Source organism: Pipistrellus hanaki, assembly GCF_964339955.1.
Source record: "Pipistrellus hanaki genome assembly, chromosome: 9".
Classification (NCBI taxonomy): domain Eukaryota; kingdom Metazoa; phylum Chordata; class Mammalia; order Chiroptera; family Vespertilionidae; genus Pipistrellus; species Pipistrellus hanaki.
The window spans coordinates 78,361,247-78,384,567 of NC_140511.1; the positions used below are offsets into that span (position 1 = coordinate 78,361,247).

The window sequence follows — 23,321 nt, forward strand, 5'->3', positions numbered from 1 at the left end:
GGGACTGACCGGGCTCTTCCTCCGCCGGGCGAACACCTGGGCCCCCACCCGAGGCGGCCTCTGAGGACACCCTGGCTTTCACAGCCCTCTGGGCCTTATCTGAGAGCTCAGAGCAGAAGGGGAAAGAATAACTGTGAGAACAGCAGCAGCTTCTGCTAAGTTAGCGGAGTCATTGCTTAGATCAGATTTCACGTGTGGATCCGGGTCAATGAGCTTCTCCTCACCTTCCCAGGAGGCAAAGTCACTTCCCGACGTCTGTGGGTGGCGGGTGGCCCTCCCGGGTGACTCCGGAGGCTCTGACCCCACAGGTGACCTCTGCCCTCACCTCCTCATCCTCGCACCGCTCTGGGCGGGAGCCAGCCAAGGGCTCGGGCCAAAGAGCAGCAGGAGGTGAGCGCCGGGGCCGGCGCACAGTGGGTGCGCAGGAGGGCAGGCGGCGTGGGAGCGGGGAGGCCAGCCACCTCACCCTCCACACACGGCAGTCTCGTGCCCAAACCAGGGAGCCCCCAAGGTTCTCTTCACGCCCAGGCAGGAGGGCGGGTTCCCAAACCGTGTTCCTCTGGCGCTGAGGGCGGCTCTGCAGGGAGGGTTCCGGCCACGGGCGCTCGGGAACCACGGGGCCAGGGTTACTGCTGTCCTGGGGGCGTCCCTCCGGATGGGGTGAGACCCGCGGGCCCAGCACTCACTCCCTGTGCCTCAGTTTCCACCTCTGTAGAAGGGGCACGGTGGGAGCTCACCGCTCTCATTTCTACCATCGTGGCAGCACCAAGCCTGCGGACGTGGAGTTCTAGAAGCTTCCTGCCTCCTGCCTCCATGTCCCGGGAAGGGTCTCTGGCCTCACCAAGCCTCCCAGAGGGAGGTGACCAAACCCAGGAGGAGTCTATCACCCCAAACCATATCCCCACACCCACGCTCTGTGGTCTGTTCCCAGCACCCGGCCTCGAGGCGCCAGGAGCTTCCGAGGTCACCCAGCCACCCCGAAACGCTGCCTCGGGTCTTGCTCATCCGTGTCAGGCGCCCCAAACAAAGCCCTCCCTCCCCCTCACACCCGGTCCTCCTCCAGCACCTCCTCCGCCCCGCTGCCCGCTCCCCCCGGGGCCTCCGGGGGGCCCTCTCCCCTGGCGGCTCGGGGCCAGGCTCCTGCCGCTCGCTGCGGGAGACAGCGCTCCCCGGAGATTTACAGGGGAGAGAATCTTATTTGCACCGCTGCCAGCCGGGACGCGGTGGAATCACGCCTGCCGGCGAGGCCGGCCGCCCTCGGAAGCGGCTGCCGCGGAGACGGGCTTATTAAAAGCCTCCGCGGCCACATTTCAACCTGTTTCAGGTGTTAAGTAATTTACTGCCGCCCAGAACTCAGCGGCGGGTTTTCATCATTTCCATTTCCGTGATGCAGGCGCCAGCCCCCGAGAGGTCCCTGCCCGGGGAGCCGGGGCCTGAGCACTCCCTGCCACCCACCCCGGGCCCTGCGGGCGGCCCGACTCACCCCAGGGTTACCCCCGGCTCGGCCAAAGCGCAGAGCGGCGGGGAGGGCAGGTTCTGAGACCTCCACCCCGTGTGTGGGGGCCCAGGGACCCCCCCAAAGCCCGGCGGGCGGTTTCTGAAGGCAGCAGCAGTGCAGACTCCGGGGGAGCAGGACCTGACTGCCAACCACACGGTCCTGGAGCCTTTGCTGAGCACCTACTACGTGCCAGGCCCTACCCAGGTGGGAGACACAGCCGCCAACAGGGACCTCAAAGGCCCCCGCCCCAGGGACTCCCTTCTGCTGGGAAGTGTGGATGAACAGTGGTGGGTGGTTGATTGACGTGTCTGAGGGCAAATCAGCTCTTGAAGAAAAGATGCCGGCATGGGGGGAGGGGCAGGGAGGGAGAGAGCCCGGGGCCTGGCACCGCAGAGGCCTCAAAGCAGGGACCTCCCGTGTCACACACGGAGGCAGAGAGCCTCTGGGTGCTGCACCCTGTGCCTTTCCTGGGGAGCATGCAATGAGGGGCCCTCCCCCCACCCCGAGAAGCTCTGGGGGGGATGCACAGCCTCCGTTTGCAGAAACTGCGACAGGGCCGTTCCGTCCGGGCCCGGGGGTCACACAGGGCCTGCACCTCAGTGCCCTGAGCCCTGCTCAGCAGTGCTGGCCGGAGGGCTGGCCCCCGCTGCGTAGTGCGGTGAGCCCATCATGGAGGCTCGGGGGCTAAGCCGCGTGCTTTCTGAGCCCCCTCTCCCAGATACTCCAGCCCAAGGGGAATCTCCCAAGCCCGGCTGAGCCTGGAGCAGAGGCTCTGTAATTAGCTTCCCCTGGATGGGGCCTGCGAATGGATTCGTCGCGGTGGGCGGAGAGAAACGGAGTCTCCCTAAGGCTGAGATTACAAAGGGGGGCAAGGGCCTCGCCAGAGACTGCGGGGTCCCCCCTCCCCTGCAGCAGGCCCTCCCCAGCTCCCCGGACTGGAGCATCTGAGGAATGACCTGTGCCCTCCTCCTCGAGCTTCGCATCAAAGGCGCACTGGGTGGCAGCCGCCCTCGGGGACGGGCAGACAGAGGGCACCTGGCCCGAGCCTCCGCAGAGCCTGCTCTCTGCAGCCAGCTGAGCTCCGCCCGGTGCCACCTGGGGCCCATCTGGGCGCTCCCCCTGGCTCCCCCTCCTGACCCTCCGGGCGGGTAAGGTCATCACAGGGGACGGCGCCCACCCAGGAGAGGCCGGGCCCAGAGACCAGGGCCGCCCCCTGCCAAGGAAGCGTGTGCACCCCAGGGCCGGGGGCTGGGTGGGGGTGAGGCTGGCAGCCAGTCTCCCCTCCAGGAGCACCTCCTGGCATGGTCGGGCAAGCAAGGGGCATGGAGGCAGGGGTGGCGGCCCTGCTGAGGCCTCCCATGAGCAGAGAGGAGTCCTGTGTTTTCTGGCACCAAGTGTTCTGAGCACCTACTGTGTGCGGGATTGGTGTAGGCGGCCGGGGCAGCCGGGAGAGGGCGGCTCCGGGCGGCACCTGTGTGGGCTCGCAGCAGCTCCCAGCCGCCCAGGCAGCCAGAAGAAGGATGCCTCTGGTTTCAATTAGCCCTTTCTTGATTGCGTGCGAAGTTCTGCATCTTTCCGCCTGTTTGCTGGCTATTTGTTTCTCCCCTTCCGGGAATTGCCTGCCTCCATCTTTTGCCCATTTTTCTTATTGATTTGTGGGGGGGGCTCTTCGCACATTCAGAGAAGTGGAGAAGCAGCCTTCTCCCGGGGCCTCCCTCCCGCCCCCTGGGTCCCAGGAAAGGGAGGGGGGCTGGTGTGGGTTTCTGGGGGCTCCCACGGAATGCCTACCCCCCTCCCAGCTTCCGGTGGGCCCACTCTGCCGGCGGGAGCCCCTGCCAGGCCTGCATCTCAGCTGGCAAAGCCCAGAGGGCTTATTTTTTACTTATAGAGACACCTACACTGCCTGTGGCTGGTGGGGGGCCCCTCGTGGCCCTCAGGGGAGCCAGCTGGTGTAGCGGGGCGTCCCACCCCATGCCAGCTCCGTGGGGACCATCCCGCAAAAGGGGCAGGTCCCGAAGGCCCCGCTGCCTCTCCCACCAGGTTCCAGGGTCCCTACTGGCACACACCATCCTGCCCCTGCCCCTGCCTCCAGCTGCGAGGGTCCCTGCCTGAGGAGGGCACACCCGAGCCCTGCCCTTCGCCCTCTGACCTTCCAGGGCAGGCATCCCCAGCCCTGTGGCTTATTCTCCCTCCCGAGCTCTCCATACTTCGCAGGCCGCGAACCTGACTTCTAAAGCCTCCGACGGCCATAACGTTGGGGAAAGAAAGCCCCTCCTCCCCCCCATGCCGGCTGCCGGGCGGGGGGCGGGGGGGACCTCTCCCGGCCGGGGCCGCGCCCCTCAGGGCGCCCGCAGACGCTCCAGCGCCGGCTGGTAAATGGTGGCTCGGCCCGTGTTCCCAGCACCCGCAGCAGCCAGGGAGGCTGCAAGCTGTCTGCTGACCTCTCCCCAGCTCCCCGGTTCCCGGCTCCCAGCTCCCGGCTCCCCGGCTCCCGCTCCCGGCTGCACAAACCAGGGAGCGCTCACTGGATCCCCAGGCACCCCCTTCCCCACCCTCACTGCCCAGCGCAGCCTGCAGGCTGTGGCCTCAGAGATGGAGGCGTCAATGCGAGGGCGGCCTGGGGGCGGCCTGGGCGGCCAAGCCCAGCACCTGCTCTGCATGCGGCTGATGAGCCTCCGGGAGGGCAGGCCGCCTGCCACCGGCCCCCTGTGACTGCTGATGACGAGAGGGATGGGGGCCCTGCAGGACTGGGGCCCGCGCTCTCCAAACAGCACGCCCCATCCTGGGCTGACTGCGCACCTGCTAACCAGTACGCCCGCAACTACTGTTACCACGTGCCCACCCCCTCACTCACTCACTCATTCCTTCAAAGGGGGCAGGGCGGGGCCCAGATCACAGGGGCAGACGTGGTTCAAGTGTCCTGACCCTCAGACAAGTCCCCATGGCACCCTGCGCCGGCTGCTCACCCTGAAAAGGAGGGACGCTGAGGCCGCCGCCCAGGTCACGGGGTGACGTGTGTCGGGGCTCAGAGGGTTGCTGGGTGGGGGTAGAGGGGTGTGGGGGAGGCGGGGACCACCGTCTGCAGCTGCGGGGCAAGGGCTGGCCAGCTGTGGGGACAAAGTCTAGCGGGCAGGTCCCACCAGCCAGAGGGGAGAGGGCCCGTCTGGAGTCAGGGGGGGTGGGGGGGTGGACCAGGGGACCCCAGTCCCTTCCGGGTCAGGATGGGAAATGTCGGAAGACAGGGCATCCAGGCGGTAGAACCCCACCTTTGGGGCAGATCCACAGCCAAGGGCTAGGGAGGCCCCTGGGTGGGGGGGTGGGGGAAGAAGGAGGGAGGAGCACTCGGCTGGCTCTCAGGAGCCCCTGGAAGTCACTGATCCTCCTTCTCCTTCAGGATTAAAACATGTCAGACAAGGCATTCGCCACGGGCTCGGCTCCGGCTTAACTAGTACAAAGAGGGAGAGAGAGAGGACCTTCAGCCAGGACTCCGCTCCCCTGCAAAGGCCCTTTGGTTGCCGCGGGGACAGGAGGGCGGCGTGGGGTGCCAGCGCCCGGAGCACGGCTGTGGGGCTGGGAGCCGCATCTGCATGGCGGCCTCGGTGGCTCTGGAATTTATGCAGCTGCCTGTGCGGCTCCTAAGGCGAGACGAATCTCCAGGCCGCTTTTCCCAGCAGGAACAAGCCTTTCCTTCAAATCAGCGGTGACACGTTTTTAAACTGCCATATTACGAGGAGAGATTCCGCCGGCCCCCTGGGGCAACGCTTATTAGTCACCGGCTCACAGGAGCGAGATGGCGGCGGCGAGGCAGGGGGCCCGGAGACCCGGCCCACGGACACGGGGATGGGTGGGACAGACAGGAGGGCAGAGGGCGCCTCCCAGGTCGGAAGCCAGGCCACGTGCAGGAGGTGCAGGAGGGGGTGAGGCTGGAGGGGGGGGGCCGGAAGGCAGGAAGCACCTGCAGGGAGCATAAAGGACTCGGGTGAGGGTCATTATGGGGAGGAGGGAGGAAAAGGGAGAGAGCAGAGAGAATGGGCCAGAGGTGTTAAGCTGACATTTAAACTGATTCTATAGTGGAGCTATAGAACCTAAAATCTTGTTGCACGTTTTGCTCTGGCTGCCAGGAAGCTCAAAGCCACGTTTCCTCTTCCGTGGCGATGGACTGGCTCGGCCTGGTTTTGACCTGGTGGAGACCGGGGTGGTTTCCGGGAGCCATGCTCCCCCCCGGGGGCCTAGACGTCAGCACCAGGTGGCAGTGGCAGGGCTGAGCGGGGCCACCGCCCGGAACCCAGCAGCTTGGAAAGCACGTGCCCAGGGTGTGGAGGCCCACAGGCTCCCGGCGTGGCCCAGGCACGTGGCACCCTCCCTGGCCTCTGGCTTCTCTTTATTTCCGTGTTAACGGCTGCCTGGTTTTATTGGACCTGGATTTCAGCGGAAAGAGGTGGGCTAAACGTTTTTAAAAAATCAATTCCGGCTCAAACGCCCACGTTCTCCGTGGTAACGGCCGCCATTTATCGAGTTCCAATGGCCCGTGGCGTGCGCACGTGGCCTCCGGAGCCTCGCCATGCCCTGCGGAGGGATGCCGCTCTGCCAGGCTTCTGGTGGAGGAGACCGAGGCTCAGAGGTCAAGGTCACAGGAGCTCCTGAGTGGCCACCGCAGCCCCATCCGACATGTCCCCTGGTGCGCCCCCACTCTGACCCAGCACCCTGCTCCGCACCCAGAGGGGGCCCCCACCCCACGTTAGGAGGGAGATGAGTCTGAGTTTAGGTCAAGGCCGAGGAGGGGATGGTCAGGTGACCCCTAAAAGTCCATCAGCCCCTGGCCCTGCCTCCGACCCCTGGTCCCTGCTCCGCCAGACCCCAAGGCCTCGGCCACGACCCAGGGCCGTTCCCTGCCGGCCGCCGGGCGGGATTTAGCCCCTTGAACAGCCGAAGCCGCCAAACTCCCGCCGCCAGTGTCAATTCTGGGCCGTTTGCCGCGTGGGTTTTAATGTTCCTGCTTCTCCTCGGCGTCCTCAGCAAGGCGGCTCCTGCTTTTCAAAGCGGACGTGGCGTTTGATGGTGTTTAAGCCGTCGTGAAATACAGCCAGGCGGCGACAATAAAACAGACTCGGCCCTGCTGGCAGGGCACGGCTGACAGCCGGCTCTCCCCACACGCTACGCGGCGAAGCTGCTATTTTTGTGGCAATTACCGTGTCCGGGCGGGGAGGCCGCAGGGCGCCGAGCTGGGTGCTGCTGCACCAGGGCCACTTGTTACCACTGGGAGCGGGTGCAGCCGGGGGGTGGAGGGGGGGGTGCAGCTGGGGGGGCGGGGTGCAGTGGGGGGGGGTAGTGAACCCAGGCAGTGGGGCCAGCCGGGGCCCAGCAGAGAAGGCCGGCCACGGCCTCCACCCTCAGTCCCATCTGTGCTCACGGCCTCTTACGTCCACGGCCTCCCACGTCCACGGCCCAGGTCTTGGCCACCAGCTCCTGCCCCGGAGTCCTCTGGCTCTGCCTCCGACACCCACAGCTGTAAGCGGCTGTGTCCCTCCCGCCCCTGCCCAGCATGTGCCCCCGACAGCCCACGCCACCCAAGGGTCCTTGGCCACAGGCGCTACGAGGCAGGCGGTCCCGCGCCCCCTCCCCCACCGCGGCCTGGGCAGCACGGCCGGACCCTGTCCACATGGAGCCTGAGCAGCGGAGGGCCCGCCCGAGGAGAGGTCTGGGGGGGGGCTGGAGGGGGGGAACGGAACCTCACTAATGGGAACCACAGTCACCGCACACTGAGCCCCTGCGGTGCACAAGGCACTCCGGGCAATAACTCCTCCTCCTTCCTGTAAAAATGCATCTTATTGTTAAGAGCATCACAGACGCCCTCCATGTCACCCACTGCCCCATCCATCCGCTCCATCCCCGCCCCAGGCCTTCTCCTCCCCAGGGTCCGAGTCCATGTGTTACCATCAATGCACATGAGGTCTCTGGTGAAGCTCTTCCATCCCCACCCCTTCCCTCTGAGGTTCCGTAGTCCGTTCCTCAGCCCTCCCACGAGGCCGGGCGCCTGTGGACACTGAGGCCCGGAGAAGGGGTGGTGTACCTTCGCCCATGCTGTGCGCAGCCGTGGCCCTGGCCTCCCGAGGCCCCAAGACTGGCCGGCCACACCAGCGCCCCCCCCCCCGCCCGCCCGCCCGCCCAGTGTGGCCGCCCAGGACAGCGGCGCCCCGTCAGCAGGGAGGGGCCTGGGACGGTGCGTGGGCAGCATCAGGACAAACCGATTCCAGATGAAATAAATGAGCCCAGACGGGGAGCTTCTGAAACAAAGGGAGACCCTGCAGAGGGGAGGGGGGGCTGGGCCCTGCCATTCAGGCTCAGCCTGGTTGCGCTCTGCTCCGACAGGGACACTTCAGGCGCAGGCATCTGGGGAGGCGCGTCCGGCCTGCCCCCTCCCCCACCCCCTAACCAGGCTGCTCCCAGGTGACACAGCCAGCCCCCCGCCCCAGGCAGGCAGAGCAGACACTGAGGGTTGAGGGGCCTGGCCTGCTCGCCCTGCACCCTCACAGTCAGGAAACCCCAAGTATCAAAGACTAGAGGCCAGAGGGGCCCCTTTCTCCACCCCCCACCACCCCGGGCTTGGTTCATTCTCCGTAGGAAGGCCAGGAAGGAGGGGCCGTCAGCCTGCTGGGTGGATGGAGGGACTGAACCCTGTCCCAGCCCAGCCAGCCCGGTGCACAGTGGGCCCCGCCCACGGGGGAGCAGCCCTCTGAGCAGCAGCCGCAGCAGCAGGTGCAGAGCTGGCACCTGCCAAGGGTTCCCTCGTCCCCACGCTGTACTGAGCACCCCACCATCTGTCTTCTTCCACTCTCATAGCAACCCCCGAGCCCGGTACTGGTGTCCTCTTATTCCCATTCACAGAAGAGGAAAGTGAGGCTCAGAGAGGTTGAGTGACTTGCCCAGGGTCACACAGCTGGTACACCGTTGGGAAGTGGGAGGTGAGGAAACAGGGCTGGGTCCTTTTGTTCTCTTTTAAGCCACGTGGTATCCTGGAGGCCACTCCAAGCTGGGACCCGGCCAGGCCTCACCCTGGAGGCCCTAGGCTCAGGGTCTGGCACGTGTGTGAGCGCCCTAGGGGTCTGGAGAGGGAGAGTCAGCACCCCTCTACACCTCATCGCCTGGGCAGAGCTGGTGCTGAGAGGGTGAACAGGGAAGCCCCGGTCCTGGGTGGCCTCCACGTGCCACGCCAGACCCCTCCCCACCAGGGACAGGGGGTCCTTCTGCTGAACGGGCAGGAGCACAGCCTCCTGGGAGGCTGAGCCGGCCGGGCAGCCCTTCGCGAGCGCTGGCGATCGTTCCGGAGAACAGCCAAGGGCTACCGATCCAGCCCTTTTCACGCTTGGCCACGTTAATGGCCCCCATTAATTTCAAAACACACACATTCCCGCACGCCTGGCCTCCTCGGCCCAGCGCTCCGCTCGGGGTGAGGGCACGGTGGGGACGCAGGCGGGCACCAGGTGCGGGTGCCGAGGCGCCGGCCTCAAGGACGGGGAGCTGGATGAGCCTCTGGGGGGGGGCGGGGGCCATAGCAGGGCCCTGAGCCGTGCCCCTGACCGCGGGGTCCGGATGGGAGGAGGAGGCCAAGGAGGAAGGGCCTGCTCTGCACCGCCGCGTGGCCTGAGCAGGTCACCTCCCTCTGAGGCTGCGGGCGCCCGGGGGGCAGGCACCGTGTCCCCGAGCCTCACGCCTCAGAGCCAGCGCCTCCCCAGCAGCCCCCCCACTCCCCCCCCCCGCTCACCCCAAGACCTCGGAGCTTCTCCAGCCCCACCCCCGTACCCCCTCCCGCCAGCAGCTCCTCTGCCCTCAGAGCGCCCTTGGCAACGTCCGACTCAGCTTCCCCCTTCCGGGCTGGAGTGCCTCCTCCTCCAGGTAGCCTTCCTGACTGCCCCCTGCCCCAGGCAGGACTCCCATCCCTCATAGACATTGCTGCTCCCTGCCATTCACAGGTCCCACCCCAAACTTTGGACTAGAGGCTGTGTCTCCGTAGCCCAGGGCCCTCCCTCGTGCCTGGTTCTCAGGCCACCACGTGTGTCTGCGGAAGAGGGAAGGCCACACGGGAGCTCAGGTTCCAAGCCGGGGCCTCGGTCTGATCACGGAAAACGGGGCGCACCATCCCGCCTGCCTGACAGCCGCCTCAGGTGGGCACTGAGGGGTCCGCGCCAAGGAAGGCCGGTCCTCGCCCTGCCCCCGGGGGACGGGGCCCAGCAGGATGGGCCGCTGCCCGCCTGCCCCCGCCCGCCGCCCGCCGCCCGCCGGTCCCCCGCCCGCCCTGCCGCTGCGGAGAGGATGCAGCCGCTGGCGGTGGAGGAGCCTCCGCAAACACATTTAAATCTGAAGTGACAGATAAAGCGATTTACGGCGACAGTTTAGCGTCAGATCACTTCCCACAAGGCAGCCGGCGTCCCCGGCCCCTGCTTGCTAGTCCATCAAGGCGGTCTCTAAATCACCGCTCGAGCGGCGGCCAGGGACAGAGGGAGGGGGGGCTCGGGCCCTGCGGGCGCAGAGGGATGAGCCGCCGCTCGGCTGGCTTGGCTGCGGGAGGGCAGAGACGCTGGCAGACCACAAATCACAGCCCCAGGACTTCGGGAAGCGGAGGACACTTCACGCCTGGTTCTAAGCAAATAAGCGGCTTTCACCCCCAGGCGGCCAGGCCAGCGTGTGGCTGTGACCGTCCGCACGCCCGCGGGTCGTCCGTCCGCACGCCCACAGGCCGTCCACCCGTCCACAGGCCGTCCACCCGCCCACAGGCCGTCCGCTTGCCGAGGCCTCCGACCTGCCCCCTCCTGCCGCCTCCCGGCGGGATTGACGGCGGGATTGACGGCGGGATTGACGGGCCCCTGCGCGTCGGGCTCTCCGTGTCACCCCGGTGTCCATCGCTTTGTCCCATTAGGTCCTCCTTAGCCGCTCCTGCTCTTGGCTTCCCCTCCACAGTGTCCGGAGGGCTCCCAGGGGCCGGGCCTGGGCCCCGCCCGGGACCAGCCTGAGCCCACGTCCTCCTCACGCCGCACGCGTGGAGCCAGCCATGAGGAAACAGAGGCTCCGGCGGACGGCTTGTCCGCCCGGAAGGCCAGCAGGCACACTGGGATTCGGACCCACCTCCTGGCCCTGTGCCCCGGCCGACCCACAGGCTCTTCTGTCTCTGCACAAAGCGCCCCCCCTTACTCGGAGGCCGGAGCCGCCCGGGCTGGCCGGAATGGGTCGTCTTTGTGCGGGACTTCCTCCGCTGCCGGTCAGGAACTGGGGGAATGCTGGGAACCCCAAGGGCATGGAGGCGACCCGGGCAAGGTCATGACCCTCCCACCCGCCCCCTGCATGGCAAAGACAAGACACACACTCCAGAAGCCGGACCACCCGGGTGCAGACCCAGAACTGGAAGAGCTGCCAGGCCTGGCTCTCCCCAGACACAGCCCGGGGGTCGCAGGCCAGACCTGCCCCCGGGAACCTCCGCTCCAGAGGGGGGCCTGTGGGCTCCCTGGCTTGTCTCGCCGGCACGGCAGCCCAAGTTAATTCAGGTGGATGCAGCCAGCCCCATGGGCAGCGCCATGGCCGGCACAGATGGCGGGCTACGGCTCTCCGGGCTGCTGGGGCGCGGGGGCCTTGGCCAGCACTGAGGGGGTCCGGGGGGGTCTGCACTGGCTCTGGGGGCGTGGGGTTGGGTCCCGCGCCTGTGGCCTCGAGCCCTGCCACCCACCAAAGTGCTCAGGCCGGGGCAGGGAGGAGGGAGGTACACAGGCAGGGAGAGCCCCGGCTCCTGCCCTCAGGGTTCCCCCCGGCCCCAGGCTCTTCAGGATGGAGAGGGTTTGGGGGGCCCCACCCCCACTTTCTCAGGCCCCTCCCAACTCCCCATGCCGCCCCCTCCGCGGTCCCCGCAACTGGAGCAAAGGCCAGGCCGCCATGGCGCCCTCCCCATCCCCATTCTGACCCCGGGGACAGAGACCCCCCCAAACCCAGAAGCCCTGCTTCTGACCTTGAGCTCCAGCCCAGGCCAACCCCCGCCAGTCCGCAGGGGCCACTGACCCCCCCACCACGAGGCCAACATCGCCCTTGGCTTCAGCGCTGGAAACGTGGGCACCCCACCCCCGTGGCGGAAGCTCCGCGGTCCGCGGAGAGCAATTATTCACGGCTAATGATTACAATCAAGTCAAATGGAATTTAATGGACACGCGCGCTCTTCCCGCTCGCAGCTTCACATGTGAATGAAGCACATATGGGCTCCTCGAGGCGCGGGCAGATTTATGCCGCCCGGAAATCCCTCCGCCCGGCTCCGCCCTCCGCCAGCAAACAGGCTGATTGACGGCCGCTGGGCCTGGGGACCGCGATCTCTGCTGCCCCTGGCGGTGGGCATGGGGGCCCCGGGGATGAGGCGGGAGGGAGGCCCCCCAGGGTGAGGCCCCCCCAGTGTGAGGCCCAGGCCAAGACCTCCAGGGCCCCTGAGGTCTCACCAGTGCCACGGCCACCCAAACACAGGGCTGGCAAACGCCTGGACCAGGGCCTGGAGGGGTGCACGCTCCCCTGAAGCGTGTGGGCCCCCTGAGTCCGAGGGCCGCCTCAGCCGCTCCCACGGCTCCGGGCAGGTCCGGTTCTCCCTGCTGTGAGGCTCTCTCTGAAATAAGGAGGTCCCAGGAACACCCGCCAAGGGTGCTGGGCACACTGAGGCCGGCGGCGGGAGGAGCAGGCTGCTCCTCTGCGGGGGGCACCCAGCACCCTCCCCATCGCCGGGACGGGCCGGCGGCAGAGGCATCGCGGCAGCGGCAGCAGCAGGGGCTCTCGGCTCGTGCCCGGCGCGGCGTGTGCACCACAGCTGGTGAGATCAGCGCCTCATGCCCCCCGCCCCCCACAGCCGGGTTCTCTGCCCCCCGAGCCAGCCAAGGAGGAAACGGGGGCCCAGGCGGACACGGAGGAAAGGGGGCCTCAGAGGGGTGCAGACGCTGCCACCCAGCCCGGCGCTCGGAGGCAGCCAGGGCCGAGTGCGCTCTGAGGGAGAGGCTGCCAGCGCCGCGGGGCTCCGAGGCTGGCAGGCTCGGGGCACCGGGGAAGGGCCATTAATCACGCCACAGCCTCCGGAGCCCCTGCCGCTCCATCTGTGCCCGCCGGCGCCCCGCCTGGTCCCCCCACCCTCCCGCCCGGCCCCCCAACCACCACTCGGCTGTCCCGCCCTCCCCTCCCGCCGCTCTGTGCTCAGCATGGCAAGTGCCCGCAGGGGGCCTCCCACACCCTGGCCAGTGACTGACGGGGCAGGGACACTGGGCAGGGCAGCCCCTGGGCCTGTGGGACCGTCCCCTCGGCCCAGCCAGGCCCTCCTGGGTCGAGGCGGCAAGAACGTGCTTCTCCTCGGGGCGGCCGTGGCACCTGCCAGCCCAGCGTGGCGTCTCCGCTCCACGTCCCCCCAGATGGGCTCACAGACCCCGTGGCCCCCGGGGGCCCGGGAAAGAGCAGACGCAACAAAGGACACGGGGGTGACCCAGGCTGCTGCCACTCCGAGTCAGACCTCGAGTGCCTGTCACCTGTGTGAGGCTGGGCCCAGGGCAAGAACACCCTCGGGGCTGCACGGTCCCGCCAGCACCCAGAGGGAGTCACGCAGAACGAGGCCGGACCACAGACAAGCAGGCCCTGGCGGCCTGGTCCCTGAGCCGGGTCAGCACCAGCACTGCCACGCCCCGGATCCTCTGACGGCCCCCTCCCTGGCCAGCCCTGGCGTCAGACACAAGCCCACGGGCGAGAGGAGGGGGACGGAGATGCTTCTGGGGGTGCAGAGACTGCGGGGTTCCCTGGAGTCTGCCCAGGTCCCCAAACCTGGCTCCAGGACAGGGGCTCCCTGCTGAGATGTCCTGCAAGCAAGGGAGGGAGGGAGGGCTGGTGAACCCCCCCACCCCCTGCACACCGGACTTGACCCCTGCTCTGACCTTGGCCAGACAGCCCCTGCCTGGAGAGCAGCCACACACACACACACACACACACACACACCGCCCCCAGAGGGACCGAGCCGCAGACTCCCGACTCATCACAATAAACTGCCGCGCCAGCAGTCACCGGAGAGAGCCTGGGCACCGCGCTGCCCACCCCCCCTCCGCCGCTCCGGGAGGAAGGAAGCGGAGGTCAGGGCACCGCCTTCCGGGAAGGGCGGCCGCAGTGATGCCAGCCAGGCCCCTCCCCAGCCGCTAATGGTCTCCGGCCGCGGGCAGCGCAGCCGGGCGCCCTGACACGGAGGTCGGGCATCCGCTCAGCCGGCACTCGGCTCCCGTGGCGCCAGCGGAGCCGCGCCGGAGCCGGTGGCGCCCCCGTGCGGGCGTGGCGGGCCGGCGCGGAGGGGACGGGCGGCCGGGCCTCCACTCACCGGCGTTGACGATGGCGTCCACCTCCAGCTTGGTGATGTCGCCGCGGAACAGGGAGATCTTCTCGTTGAGGTGCTTGTCCTTCTTGTACTTGGGCTCCTTCTCCTCCGCCTTCACGCCCAGCCCTGGAGCGAGCAGAGGCTGCGGGAGTGCCACAGGCCGGCGCCCGGGCAGCGCCCTCCGAACTGCAAACACTGGGAGGGCCGCCCACTCTAAGCGCCTACTGTGTGCAGCACACACCCGTCCTGAATCTACAGCGGTGCTGGGCGCAGGTACAGCGGTGGCCCGCCCGCCCGTTTCACAGACGTGGAGTGGAGGCCTGGGGGGTGAGGTGACCTGCCCAGGTTCCCAGTGACCAGGGCTACCACATGTGGGGCCTGGGCACTCACCGGCACACGCCCGGCGAGCCACGCCACCACAGCCACCAACCCCGGCTCAGCGGCCCCGGGAGGGTGGGGCGCAGCTCCCGACAATGTCGCGGGGTAAAAGCCACGCCCGCCTCAGGCTGCGCCGATAATTAAATGAGGAGACGCGGGCACGGTGCCCTGCACACAGTAGGCGCTCACTCCCCGCTCGCTCCCCTCGGCCGCCTCTGGAAGGTTCCCCCGCGGTGTGGTCTGCAGGGGCCTCCCGCCCGGCCGGCAGGGCCTACCTTTCGCCGTCTCCTTCCAAGTGGGGACCTTCTTGAGCCTGATGAAGTCCTGGCAGAAGTAGTGCTCCTCCCGCTGCTTGTCGCTCAGGCCCTTCAGGAACGCTGTGGGCGGGCGGGGCGGCGGGAAGGAGTCAGGCAGGCAGGGAGGGGGGCAGACCTGGGGGCTCCCCCCCCCACGGGTCTCGGGACTCTCCCCGCGTCCAAGGATGCAAACCAGCCCTGGGAGCCTGGGAGGCTGCTGGAACCTCTGCCCTGCCCTCTTTGTCCCGGAGGGGAAACTGAGGCCCAGGAGGCCATCCCACCAGCACCAGGGGCCAGAGGCCAGAGGTCACCTCGGCCACTTTCCCGCCGCGCCCATAGCACCAGGCCCCTAATTTCTTCCTGTGCAGGGGTCCTCAAACTACGGCCCGCGGGCCACATGCAGCCCCCAGGGGAGTCTGATCCTGCCCGCCAGGTTTTTTGGGCAGTGAGCGCAGCCAAGGTGTTACAGTAGGGATTAGTAGTTCATATAGTCCGGCCCTCCAGCTCTCTGAGGGACCGTGATCTGGCCCACACTTTAAAAAGTTTGAGGACCCCTGCTGTAGAGGGTGGGGATGAAGGTGCCTCTTGCAGAATAATTTCAAGCTTACCCATGCGAAGGGCAAGCAGGTGGGTGACAAGGAATCAATTACATTATCAGTCAGCTACCTCATCCATCGATTACATTATCAGTCCATTAAGTGATCCGTCAGTTACATGATCAATCAGTTACGGCAGCAGTGGTCTCATTAGCAATCAGTTACATGATCCACAGACATCATCTCGTCATGATGTGTAGGCTCATCCCGGGAGCCAAGCAACCTCCCTCCTCCAAGAGCCACAGCGCCGAGCAGCCTGCTGCCCGTTACAGCAGCGCCCCCCCCCCCCCCCCCGCACCGGCCGAGGCCGCCCCCGACAGGTGCCTGCTGGGCCGCCTCCCCCGCTGCAGCCCTGGCCCTGAGCCTGGCGCCCCCTATGGGCGGCACCGGGCAGAGGAGCTCAGAGCGCCCTCAGAAGCAGCCGGCGCTCCTGAGCCGCGGTCCGGGCTCGTGGCTTGTGAGCTCCCCCTGCTGGCCCGAGGCCACGCGGCACCCAAGTGCTCAGCCCAGCCTCGCTGCCCTGGACCACGCACTCCCCGGCTGGGGCAGTTACCAGGGCTACAATGGCCACGGGAGAGGAGAGAGGGTAATAACCAGCAAAAGGCACAGACATGGGACTCAGAAAGCACGGGAAGTGTGCGGAGGTGGGAGGGCCCTTAGAGGAAGTGGTGGGAGAGGAAGGGGTGTCTCTGAGCCTTCCGGGGAGATGGCTGCGAGGGGCAGGTATTCGAGAGACAGGGTGGCCCCTGGGGTGCCCTTTCCTGCCCAGCTCCCTGGGTGCTTCCGAGCCTCGGCTCCTCGAGGACGCAGGCCCCAGGTCGTGGCCCGCTCAGCGCTAAGGTGGGGCGACTACAAAAGGCTCATTGCACCCGTGGCTCCAACCAGAACCCCGCTTTCTGGCAGCCACGCCCCACCCTTCCAGACACCTACGAAGTGCAGGTCCTGAATGCGGGGGGTGGGGGGAGACACAACAGTCAGCAAGGCAGACATGGCCCTGGAGGACCCACAATCCGGCCTGGGAGCCAGACCAACCGGCTCAGCACCAGCAAGCCGTCCGGGCGGGCGGGGAAGGCTCCGGGGCTGGCACAGGAGCCGGACCCCAGCCCGGGGGACCTGAGAGACACTGAGGGCCGTGGGAGGCGGCCTGGGCGGGCAGGGGTTTCCGGGCAGGGGCAGCATGTTCCGGGGTGCGGGCTCCATCCCCAGTGTGGGGCGGGCAGGAGGCAGCCGACCAATGGTTCTCTCTCCTCACTGATGTTTCTGTCTCGCCCTCTCCTCCCCCTGCCTCTCTAGGAAATCAATAGACATATATTTTTAAAATAAATACATAAACTCTTGACCTCCCCCTGGTGGCCTGTCTTCCAGCCCATCCAGGTGCTGCTGCCGCCGCAGTGGGTGCCCCTCTCCCATCTCCCTCTCCCCTGCCTCCCCCACTCGTCCTCCAGCCTCAGATGCTGCCTCCTCCCCCCACCAAGCAGCAAGCGCCCCCTCCCCCCTCCCCGCCCACACCTCGCCCTCCTTCAGTCACTGGGCGTGAAGGTCCTTCCTCCCAGGGAGCCACTGCTCACCTCCGGAGGACGAGCTCCAGCTGCCTCCACACCCTCTGCCGTTCCCTCTTTAAAACAAAACCCTCCCCGACACCACCTTCCACGCCCCACGGCTGGGGCCTCGTTTCCCTGCCCCCCTCCACTGTGCACACTTCCTCCCTCCCATGCTCCTCCAACCCGGGAAAGGCCAGGCCCCACCTCTCCATCAAGGCCAAGGTCAGAGACACCACGGGCCGCGTGGCCCAGTGCAGTGGCCCTTCCTGTCCTCCCTGTTCACTCAGCACCTCCAGCTCCTTCGTCCCATCAGGAAGCCCCTCTCCTGGACCCGCTGGCTCTCTGGTCCCCTTCTCCCTCCTCCTCCATCCACACCCTCCCTAGGTCGTCCCGGCAATGCCCTTCTTTACGCTTCAGCCCCTCAGCATCTTCTGGGCTGTCAGACTTACCCCACCGTCCCCCGAAACCAAGCCATCCCCCGAAACCAGGCCATCTGCTCACCCTGCAGGGCCAAGCCTCCATCATCGCTCCCTAGAGCCCTCCAAAGCCCCCAACTCCCGGCGACTCCCCATCCCCGCGTCCACCCGACCGTCGGCTCCTCACACAGCAGCCCGGGGAGCTTAGGAACATGCCAGAAGCCACCGCTCTGCTTAAAGCTCCTTTCAAACACCGCGTCCTGACCATGGCCAAGTACCAGGCCTGCCTCTCTCTCCAGCCTCCTCCTGTGCCACCCGCCCCTACACTCCCTTCTGCCCCCCCCCCCTCAGCCAGGCAGCCAAGCAGGTCACCTTGGCGTCCCTCCACCGCCAGGCTGTGCCCGGCCTCAGGGCCTTTGAGCCGGCTGTGCCCCCGCCTGGCCTCCCTCCTCCCTGCCCTCCCCCCAGAGCAGTCCTTCCCTGACTGCACTTGGCTCCTCACTTGACCTTGGCCACACCGGGTCTGCCCGGTGTACCCCGGACCCCCACCACCCGGCACAGGGCACGGCAGGTGTGAGCACCGTGGGCGGAATCAGGGAGCGGGCGAGCGGAGGTGGAGGGCAGGGTGTCTCAGAGGGAACAGCACGGGTCACCACGGGTCACCAGTCTTCGGCGGAGGGGACAGCGTGTGCCCACGCCCTGAGGTCGGAGGGAGCTGGGCGGAGAGAGGGAGAGGGAGTCAGGGCGGCCGGGCTGGACACAAAGGCTCGGCCGAGGCAGAGGCGCGCCGGGCAGGCTGGCCGGACGGCCGCTGCTGTGTGTTCCTTCCTGGGCCTCGGCCCACAGGCCTGTGCCCGCCACACCTGGCACCACGTTCCTGGGCGTCCCCCAGCCTCTCTGCGCCTCAGTCTTCTCATCTCTAGAACGGGCCACCAGCCTCCCGGAGCCCGGCTGGCTGTGCCGAGAGCTGGCGGGGAGCACCCTGTGAGCTGTCACACGCAGCCTGCGCCTCGGGCACGCACCCCGGCCCCAGCGAGGGAGACTCAAAGGAGCAGAACAAGACACGGTTTGGGGGGTTTTCTTCACCTCGGAGCACAGTGGGAAGAGGAGCTTTTTTTTTTTTTTTTTTTTTTTTTTTAAATATATTTTATTGATTTTACACAGAGAGGAAGGGAGAGAGATAGAGAGTTAGAAACATCGATGAGAGTCATAGATCAGCTGCCTCTTGCACACCCCCCACTCGGGATATGCCCGCAACCAAGGTACATGCCCTTGACCGGAATCGAACCCGGGACCTTTCAGTCCCCAAGCCAATGCTCTATCCATTGAGCCAAACCGGTTTCGGCGAAGAGGAGCTTTTTAAATGATTCGGTCCCCATGTTTGTCATCTTGCCCAACTGTGACCAAAGACTCCCCCTCTGAGGCCTGGCACCGCCCCAGTGCGGGGCTCCCAGCCAGCTGCACCGGGGCCAGAGGGGACGCATCTGTGTGACATGGAGACCGGGCAGCTGGGGCCCAGATCGAGCCCACAGGGCCGTGAGCTGAGGCCCTCTGGCCGGGGCGGCCCCAGGCACCCCATGCAACTCGGCTGGGTGCCCAGGGGTGGCTCAGGCCTCCTGGCGGACACCACCTGGCAGACGCCAGCACCCGCCTTTCAGAAAAGCAGAGCCTTGCCCAGCCTCGGGCAGGCCTGGGCCGGATACAGCCCAGCGCTCACTCTCTCCTGCCTCGTCTCCGCCCCCCCCGCCACTCCCCCTCCCCATGGCCTCATCTGAGTGACCGCGGCCCCTCTCCAGCTAAGTCCAACAGACCCCCACTTCTCAGAGAGGACAGAGGAAGACAACAGAGCTCCCAGCTCTGCCACCGGCGCTGGGTGCCAGGAGGGACGTGTCAGCCTGTCCCTCCAGTCCATGGCCCCCAAGCTCGCACCTCAGCCCCAGGTCTGGGCCTGGCCCTGGTCACCCCCCACTTCCCGCCAGGCGCCCCAGGAGAAGCGGGCCCTTCGGCGGGACACGGGCCCACACATTTACAACATCTCCCGCCTCTCTTTGCCCGAAAGACAGATGCAGGCTTGAAGCACAAGTGAGTTTTATTTTTCTTATAAAAGATGTACAGCACGGGTTTTAATTTTCTCTCTGTTTCGGAGAGGGAGAGAGTATTTCACGGCCCAGGGAGACAGGTGTTGTAGAAGATGTTCGCAGTAAATTTTGATGGGAGGCCTGACCCAGGCAGAGCTCCGCAGCTCCGGGTGCGGGCTGCGCGGGAGGAGGAGGCTGCGCCAGGACCATAAAGTGCAGCGGGCGAGCGGGGATCAGCGATGTGTTTTAAGAAGCCTTTACGGCGCCGGGAGCCGGGTTCAGAAAGGGGGGCGGCTGGCGCGGGGCTCCTCTGCCGAGAAGCCAGGTGGGCAGGCTGAAAAGGCCGGGCCGGGGGTGGGGCAGCGCCATTGATCACGGGGTTCACACACACCCCCCCCCCCCCCCGCTTCTCTGCCCCCACCGCACCGGATGTGCCAATGCGACGTCCTCGGGAGACAGATGGGAGGTGCGCCCGGAACATTCCCCGGTTCAGCAGGCGCATCCGATAAATCACCCGCTCCGGAGGGAACCCCGGGAACGAGCCCTCCCCCCTCCACCCCACCCCGCACACAGGCTGGAACACGCGTGCACACAGGCTGGAACACGCGTGCTTTCCGGAGCCCCAGGGAGCGGAAGCGTGACTCAGGACGTGCGGGTCGAGCCCCAGCCTGTGGCCGCCTGGCAGGGACAGGGGTGCTCAAGCCCAGCGTCTCCGTGGCCAGCACAGCAGAGAGCAGAGAGGGGACAGGCCCCGGGGGGCCGCGGGGACCCCCGTGCAGTGTGTGGGCCGCTGTGTATAAATGGTTCTGATGTCATCCCAGTGCAACCTACCAAGCCTGTAGGTCAGGTGCTGGTCCTATTTCACAGATGAGGAAACTGAGGCTCGGGGAGCCTGGAAGCAGGGGCTGGGCTGGCCCGGTCTCTTTGAGCACACAGCGCAGCCCCCCTGCAGCTCAGGGGCCCTCTCCTGGAGGCCGCGCCCTCCCCTGGTGCCAGTCCCAGGTGCCCTCAGGGCCTGACCTTGAGTCCCTCCCCACCCCCTGCCAACTGTTTCTACACTTTCCCGGTGGGCAGGCACCACCAGGGGAACAATGAGGGGACTGAATCAGAGAGAGGAACCCTGGCCACTGTCATCAGAAGCTGCAGCAGCCGCCCCAGAAGACGGAACGTGTCCTCCTCAGGAAGCCCCAGCCTGAGGCCCCACACGACCGAGGAGAACGGGACCCGGAAGCGGCGGCTCCCCTGGAGGGAGAGGAAGGGAGTCCCCAGGGAGGCAGAGCTCGGCCACCTCCCAGAGGACGCACTGGCCGTGGGGCTGGGCGTCCGCACGGGGCCCAGAGCGGGCAGCGGCCTCACACAGACCGCCACCCGGAGCGAGTGCCCGGGGCAGGGAAGCCTGCCCGGCCGGCCCGGAGCAGAGGGCGGCTTTCAAAACCACCCAGCCAGCTCCCAGTCAGAACCTCTGCTGCTGCGCGAACTAGGACGACGGTCTGGCTTCCACCGGCTTTCCCAGGGAGAGGGGCTCTATCCAGGGCCAGGCCCATGGCTCTCCGCACCTCCTGCTAGACTTCCCCGCCTTGAACTAGACACCTTCTGACCTAGGCGTCAGTATCTTGTCAGTAGTTTGGTTACTGTGCACCAGTCTTTTTTAACTGCTTTTATTTAAAAGGTATATATACATATATATATATACACACATATATAGTTTATTGACTTTTAGAGAGAAAGGATGGGAGAAGGAGAGAGAGAAACGTTGATTGGCTGCCTCCTGCACGCCCCCGACCAGGGATCGATCCGAAACCCAGGCCTGGGCCCTGACGGGGAATCAAACCGGCAACCTTTCGGTGCACAAGACAATGCCCAACCACTGAGCCACACTGCCCAGGGCTGTGCACAGTGGTTGAGAGAGGATCACCTCAGGCACGGACGGGCACGTGGAGGCCTGACAGGTTTGTCCCCAAGAGAAGGCAGAGCTCATGTCCGTCAGCCCCATCTGCCAGTTTCTGACCTCTCCCTGGCATTGCCCCATTGGTGACCCAATCCTCTACGCCAGTGTTCCCCAAAGTGTGGTACGCGTACCCCCAGGGATACGGGAGGAGTTTGGGGGGGTACGCGTTGCACCGGAGTTTGGCGGGGATATGCACTGCACCGTGCTTAGCTGCACCTAATTCTACGTTCTCATGAGTACGAGGGGTATCAGCGTTACGGAAATTATAGAAGGGGTACCCATATGCCAAAAGTTTGGGAAACGCTGCTCTACGCAGTTTCCTCTCCGCGAGGACAGGTCCTTCCCTGTCTCACTCGTGGCTCAGTCCCCGGCACCAAACAGCGCTGCACATGGGAAGCACTCGGTAAACGTGGACTGACTGAACGAGTGGCCATCCCAGCAGAGGGACAGAGACGCTGCAGGAGCCCGGAAACCCCCAGCCTGCGAGCTTCAGGAGATCTGGAAGTTTTCAGGGGCACCAAGGAGTGGGCAGCCACAGGGAGCTGGATCCTAAAAATTGAGGCCGATCTGAGCCTGGTGGCCGGGCCCCTGGCACTCCCTAGCTCTTTCCTGCCATCCTGGGTTACCGCCCCTGACAGAGGAGAAGCCAGGCCCCCCGTGGGACAGTCCCCCTGCCGGGGGTGTCTGCTGTCGCCTGCCGGGGGACTTGTCCAGCCCCTCTCCCTGCCCTGATGGGTGTTCTGGGGCCAGCGCGGAGAGCAAAGTCAAGTGCTTTCTGCGGGCGCTTTAAGATCCCAGCGCGGCCGAGCCTCTCAGGAGGTGGGTAGGTCATCGTGAACTCCGCCTCCAATCCGGAGAGGGCTTCGGCCCACGCCCCCACCGAGGCCGCCAGGGCTGCCTCTCAGCCTCATTGGCCGAAGCCCCGGCCCCGCAGCCAATGAGCGGCCTCCCTGCCTTTCGAAAGGGGATCCAGCGGGACAGACCCTGAAGGGCAGGGGCAGCTGGGCCGGCAGACTGCGCTATTTGGGGCTCCGCAGCCCAGGCTGCCGCCCTGCCTGGCTCTGTGCGAGGGGGGCGGGGGCCACAGCCCGGCTCTGGGCCGCCTGCCCGCCCTGTGGGGGTGATGTCACTCACTGTTCTCAGACACAATGCCCATCTCCGCCCTGTGCACCCCAGGAGCGGGGCAGGGACTGCTAGCAAGTGGCAGGCGGCCAGTGGTGAGGGCGAAAGGGCACCAGACCACGTGCCCAGAGGCAGGCCTTCCAGGGGAGGCGGTGAGGGGGGACAGGCCGGCCCGGGGAAGCCACTCCTTGGGGCTATGTGACCCCACCAGGTGGGACACCAGCCAAGCCAGAGCGATCCCCTCAGCCTGCCCCTCTGTGTGCCACCTGAGGAGCCATCCCATGCAAACACCGGGAGGCGGGAACCTGAGGTCCGCCCTGCCGCCAACTCCCAGGTGACCTTGGGCTGCTCCGCTCAAGTCCTGGGCCTCAGTTTCCCTCCTGCACAACGGAGCAATGTGGGGGTCCTGGGTGATCTCTAGGGTGCCCTGTGACCCATCCCAGTGGAGTAAGGCCACCTTCTTCACGCCGCTCCTGACCGGGGACCCCGGTCTGGGGTGAGCTGGTTTGTGGGGCTGGGAACGCGGGGGGCGGGGGGGGGGGGAGGGGGAGAGGCGTGGTTGTGAACGGGGGAGTCCTGATCAGGGTTTGGGGGGCCTCAAGCTTCCACCGGGCTCGGCAGGAAGCGCCTGCCGGTGGGGTGCCGTCCAGCCAGGGAAGCCCACGTGGGGCGGCCTCGCCTTCGCCCCTCTGCTCACACTTACATTTCGCCTCCTTCCAGTCGGTGGAGGTGTTCAGGTCCACCTTCGCCGCCATGGCCAGGGGCGCCCAAGTGCGCACCCCGGCTCTCCGCCCCGCCGCCGCCCCCCGATCCCCAACTCCCGCCGGGGCCCGCGCGCGGGGGCCGAGGGCGCTGCTGCGGGTCCGCGCGGCCGCCGCCGAGGGGCCGGGCCAGGGGCGCGGGGCGCGGAGGAGCCGCCCCGGGGCGCGGAGGAGGGCCAGGCGGCCGGGCAGCGACATGAGCGGCGGCGCGGCTCCCGCCCCCTGGACTCCGATTACGGTGCTGGGGAGACTCCCCCTTGTTTACTCCGGAACCCGCGTCGCTGCCAGCCCCGGCCACCAGCACAGCCCGGGACGGTGCCGCGCGGAGCACC

At 66.8% G+C, this 23,321-nt stretch overlaps 1 protein-coding gene across 6 annotated transcripts in view; it reads right to left on the minus strand.

The window, feature by feature from the left end:
• MACROD1 (mono-ADP ribosylhydrolase 1) overlaps positions 1 to 23,321 on the minus strand; it is a 115,758-nt gene extending 92,437 nt beyond the window's left edge. For 2 of the 6 annotated variants that reach the window (XR_014796028.1, XM_084895925.1), the window contains exons 1-3: positions 22,932 to 23,315; positions 14,507 to 14,608; positions 13,857 to 13,995 (exon numbers count right to left, since the gene is read on the minus strand). Coding sequence is in view for 5 of the 6 variants with exons in the window: in XM_084895925.1 (XP_084752051.1) it covers positions 13,857 to 13,995; positions 14,507 to 14,608; positions 22,932 to 23,187 (497 nt within the window). In the remaining variant the exon portion in view is untranslated. Of the gene's footprint in view, positions 1 to 13,856; positions 13,996 to 14,506; positions 14,609 to 22,931 lie in introns of all 6 variants that reach the window. The other 4 variants (XM_084895923.1, XM_084895924.1, XM_084895922.1 and 1 more) reach the window with 3 other exon arrangements.